The sequence below is a fragment of the Mesitornis unicolor genome, unplaced genomic scaffold (genome assembly GCF_000695765.1).
Source record: "Mesitornis unicolor isolate BGI_N332 unplaced genomic scaffold, ASM69576v1 scaffold8410, whole genome shotgun sequence".
NCBI lineage: Eukaryota > Metazoa > Chordata > Aves > Mesitornithiformes > Mesitornithidae > Mesitornis > Mesitornis unicolor.
The window spans coordinates 1815-7004 of record NW_010158910.1 but is presented as its reverse complement, the minus strand read 5'-3'; the positions used below and the strand labels follow the sequence as shown (position 1 = coordinate 7004).

At 44.9% G+C, this 5190-nt stretch overlaps 1 protein-coding gene across 1 annotated transcript; it reads right to left on the bottom strand.

Moving 5' to 3' along the window:
• Window positions 1-2977: 2977 nt before the first annotated feature.
• Window positions 2978-4911, bottom strand: LOC104540992 (glypican-4-like). The gene is made up of 2 exons (XM_010184936.1): window positions 4739-4911; window positions 2978-3782 (listed from the first exon to the last, which is right to left on the bottom strand). The coding sequence occupies exons 1-2, from the start codon at window positions 4830-4832 to the stop codon at window positions 3574-3576; spliced, it is 303 nt and encodes a 100-aa protein (XP_010183238.1). The 5' UTR covers window positions 4833-4911; the 3' UTR covers window positions 2978-3573.
• Between the last annotated feature and the right edge of the window lie 279 nt (window positions 4912-5190).

Genomic DNA, 5190 nt, shown 5'->3' with positions numbered 1-5190 from the left:
CACCATGGGGCGAACACTGCCACCTTCACACAGGGGACTGCATGAAGGGAAGAGGATGGCTTTGGGGGGAGGGTGACAAACAGGGCCAGCAGTCATTGGGGCACACATGATAATCAAAAGCACCCAAACAGCTGGAAGGGATTTGTACATGCCTGTCTCTGACGTGTTTGACACCAGACGCCATCATGAGAAAGAAGCCAGCACCACGTCAGGGGTCTCACCTGGTCCAGCAAGCCTTACATCCAACTAAAGCAATCAGAGGATGGTGATGGAAACCTCCACACCATCATGTCTAAGAAAAAAACTGAAGTATTGAGAGATGGCACCTTCCAGAATTAAAACACCAACTTGCCTGTGAGGACACAGCCAGGTTGGCCCAGTCAGGGGCAGGAGTAGGACCCAGCCCCAGGGGTGTGGGAGGGCTCCTCCTGCTGCGCTGGTCACTTGTCCTCACTTAGGGCCACCCATCGCACCACAAAGCCAGAGACTCTCTGCTTACAAGAGCCCTGTTATTTGCTCTCCTTTTCCTCCTTCGTTGCTATCAGAAGCACAAACAGGGAGGCTGGCCCACCAGAGAAGCTCAGAGCAGCCTGTGGGCGGACGCTGTGGCACAGACTAGTCCGTGCTTCAGGAGAGGCACAGAGCTCTGACACCAGGTCCTTTCAAGGGCTGTATGTTTTTATTCTGACTCTTTGGGAGACAGCACCTCATGTACTGCCAAGAACACAACCTTTCTGCTTCATTCTGCATGTGAAGTTCATTACCAATTTCATTAATTTAATTATTGATTCTATGTATGGGAATTTTCTTTTAAAACACAGTCGTAATGGCAACCGTCACGTGGAAAAAAAATAATACCTGAAGGAAGGGAGCACATGGCTTCCTCAAAGCCAGCAGCATGCCTTGTTCCTACCCGTATGGTTTAGTTTACAAGCTCATGTCAGAGAGCCGATTTCACACACAAACACAAAATAAAAGCAGGAACACAACTTTTGATCATCCTACATTGACGTTTACTCTTGTTTCCTGTAGCCGCAGGTGACAAACCTGTCCTTTATATAGTGGAGAACTGTTGTGCTATTAACAAAGTCAACTGGACACGCTTAAAACTCACGGCAGGTCTTTGCGTTGGGGGCTCGTACGAAACTAAGGAATAATAATTAGTAAGCAATTAGTTGTAAAATTATAAATATAAATTCAGAAACATTTTTGCTGAGCAGAAAAGCTCGAAAGCAGGAGAATTTACAAGCAACTTTCTTACATATGAACACTTACGCCAAGAAGAGAGACGTTGGAGGAGAAGTCAGCCCCTCTGAACACAAGGGCTTTTGTTTCACCATTCTCTGAGCTCTGAGGAAGTTTAACTTTTTTTTTTCAGTTAACTTTGCCAGCCTGCCAGCTGGGTATAAGCCAGAAGGGTTATCCAGTCAGACCTCACTGCGACATATTTACAATGGTAGTGCATCTAAGGTTTGTTTATTTCGGCATTAAAATTCAAACGGCTAGAATCATTTAAATAATTAAAGGGCAATCAGAAAATGTCATGAAACCAAACAAATCAGGAAAAGTCATGGAAACCATCAGCAATATTTAATTCAGAAATTCTCTTTGTTAGGGAACTTAGCTGAAAGAAAACAGCTGGATGTAGTTCAACTCTCTAAATTAAAAACAATCTAACAAGGTCTATAGGGATAACTCTTTCAGCTACATATTGGAGACCAGATTCACTTCTACCAAGTAAATGTAATAGCACTCAAAGCTAGAAAGGAAATTCCTCAGAACTGAGGTAGTTTCTAAGTATCAGCACATTTTCCAATTCCTCGCAAGGCAACTTAGCTATTTACAATCCATTTTTTCCCACACATAAATGTATAACTTTTTCAATTTTATGCTTCCATGATTTATTTTCTAAAGAAAAATAATCTAGCCAGAATATCCCTACTCTACTAACATCATGTTTTAATAAATAACTGGCTACTTCTAGTAAAATTAAGCCTCCAGGATTGTTTATACCAGCCAAGACTACTCTGACTTTATAGCTTTGCAGAAATTTGGTGTGAAAATAAAGTTGAATATAATGTTGACCCTGAGCTAACAAGTAATTAATGCTTCAATATAAAAATAGAAAATTATCCTTACAAGGGTGGAACAGAGCAAACCCTATCTCTCTGGATTGCTCTCCCAGCCGGATCCCAGTGTCCAGCCAGACCTAAAGGCTACCTAAAGCAGGAGGAGACGTGCAGAATAATTTTGAGTCTTTCCAAAGACTTTGTTTTCCCTGAATTCTTAAAAAAGTTATTTCATATATTTTCTTAAAAATATACATTTCTTTTATTAATGAGTTGCCGTTGACCATGAGACTGTTCCAACTGCAAAAGCACAGGTAGAGAGAGGATGGTGTGTAGGGTAGCGCCGAAAAGCTACAGCCGCCGGGCACCGGCTCCCAGGAGACCAAACACAGAAAAGGAGGTGTCTTCAGCCCTGCCAGCTTCTACTCCCATCTACCTGCACCAGTGCCGTGGGTCGCCAGCTGCCTGCTCCTTCCCTTTTGTCCCTCATCGGGGAGGAAACAAAGCTCTTGCAAAAACAAACCCAACACCTCCCCGCCTGCCCTCCCACAAAGTATGCCTTAAAACAAAAAAAAGAATAAAATTGAAAATTAATCCATCATTCATCTAACAAATTTGCAGACAAGACACATGTTGGCATTTGGATCTGCGAGAAGACCAGTTGCTTCCAACCGAACAAGTTTAATGCCTTATTCCCACGGGGGATGCGTGGCAAGGAGCTGATCTACAGGAGTTACAGCTAACGGCAAGGATCCCGGGGCACGAACAACAGCTCTTCTTAGCGTCTGCACAACTGCAGTTCTCTGGAGTCTCTTCCAATTTAACCAAACCTCCTGTAAAGAAAGTACAGCCTGCTCCTGGCATTAACGCCCTACGCAAACGGGGCACCTGGCACACTGACCAGCTCTGCATTCACCTTCTGTTTTACCACGTAATAAAGACAAATTACTTCCACTTCTCTCCAGATAAGGCAACTAACATAATGTGGATAAATGGGAAGTTAACTACATGAAACACGTTCTCTGCTTGTTGGGCAGTTATTTTCTCCCCACAAGGTAACATGATAAATAAAACCTGCTTCTGTACAGATATTTCTCTTTTCAGAAACACATACTTGTTACAGGCCAAGAGAAGACCCTGGGTTTTTTTTGTTTTGTTTTGTAAGAAATACGGTAAAATAAAATAAAATTAAAAAAAAGAAAAGTGATAAAGACACAAATGCAGAGCTAACTACAGGCTTGTATATACATTTTTGTTATCCACCTCTAACATGGACTTTTGGTGAACGAGACAGACTGGTAGTCCCTGTTCCTGTTACTCCCAGAATAGCAAGGGAAAAAAAAATAATCAGTACCTTAAAAATCAGTGGCAACATAGTAAAAACTGTACACTGTTGTCCATTAACTTAAAAAGTAAAGTCCCTAGATGGTATAAAAGTGAAAGCAGGTGCCTTCTAACTTCGATAATAAAAGTCTTTTTTCCCCCCCACCCCTATGCTGCACAATTATCTCCATTGTCTTTGCATGGCCAAGAACAAAAAGCTAAGGAGCAAGGCTGCTTGTGATAAACCGCTCCTGGTGGCGGCAGAAGTGTTCACATTCTTATCGCTTTTGTTGGAGCTCCCGGTGACTTCGGTGGCGTTGAACTCGAACTCCGGGGAGCACTGCTGGAGCTCACAGCCGCTGCCGCTCTCCTCCCCACTGCTCTCCTCACCTGCAGGAGACAAACACAGCTGCTGTCCTCCTCTGCCCTTGTTGGCAGGAGGCAGCAGCAGGGAAAAAAAGGCAAATGCATGGACGTTTTGACATTTAGGAGATGTAAGTGCAGGACCTCTGGTTAATGTGACTTCCATGTGCTGTTTGTCACAGGCACCCCTGCTGGTGGATGAAAAGCTGGACATGAGCCGGCAAGAAACCCAACCATATCCTGGGCTGCATCAAAAGCAGCGTGGCCAGCAGGTCAAGGGAGGTGATTCTCCCCCTCTACTCAGCTCTGGTGAGACCCCACCTGGAGCAGCATCCAGCTCTTGGGTCCTCAGCACAGGAAAGACACAAAGCTGTTGGAGTGGGTCCAGAGGAGGGCCACAAAGATGATCAGAGGGCTGGAGCACCTCTGATGAGAGCACTGGGGTTGTTTAACCTAGGGAAGAGAAGGCTCCAGGAAGACCTTATAGCAGCCTTCCAGTACTTACAAAGGGCCTACAGGAAAGAGGGGACAGACTTTCTAAAAAGGCCCGTAGTGACAGGACAAGGGGTAATGGTTTTAAACTCAAAGAGAGTAGATTCAGGCGACATATAAGAAAGAAATCTTACAATTAGGGTGGTGAAACACTGGCACAGGTTGCCAAATGAGGTGCTATGTGACCCAACCCTGAAGACATTCAGGGTCAGGCTTGATGGGGCTCTGAGCAAACTGATCCAGTTGAAAACGTCCCTGCTCACTGCAGGGGGGTTGGACTAGATGATTTTTAAAGGTCCCTCCCAACCCAAACCATTCTGTGATTCCATGGGAACGAGCCTCCTCACACAGCCTGTCGGAGATGCCGGTTTCCACCCTCTTTACTAACACCCTTACCCACAGCTGAAGCTTAACCAGCTACCCCGCATTAGCATGAAATCCAATTAAAAAGGGAAAAAGAAAAAGCAACAGGCAAACAACAGCAAACATACTTATGTCAATGAAGTCGACATCATTCCCACTGTACGCATTCTTCAGCTTGTTGGTCATCACCCGCAGAGCCATGATTTGCCGGCGAATCACCATATCTGGCTTGGTAATATCTACTTCGACCTCAGGGTTATTCACTTGACTTGCCAAGCCATTTCCAGTCACCGCAAAGTCGTACCTGAAAAGAAACCGTTCCTGCTGGTACCGGAGCTGTAGCTCAGCAGGGTGCCGTGCTGAAGGGTGACAGTGTGGGAACTCGGTGACGCCAGGCCAGTTTCCAGTCTAGGTGATATTCTGAGTCTAATGTAATCTTCCTAAATGCTAACCTTCACAGAGCTCTTCTCCAGCTTCTTACTCTATCTCCTCTCCCTGCAACCCAAGCAGCACGTGGAATTAAACAGTTTCCGTACACTCTGTGTCACAAAGGCAGGGGAAAGACAATTTTGTCCTCAAC

Coding starts and splice junctions, on each gene's coding strand:
- LOC104540992 (XM_010184936.1), bottom strand. CDS start 4,832: ATGGTGATTCGCCGGCAAATCATGGCTCTGCGGGTGATGACCAACAAG. Junction 3,783..4,738: donor TGTCGACTTCATTGACATAA/GTATGTTTGCTG, acceptor TGTCTCCTGCAG/GTGAGGAGAGCAGTGGGGAG.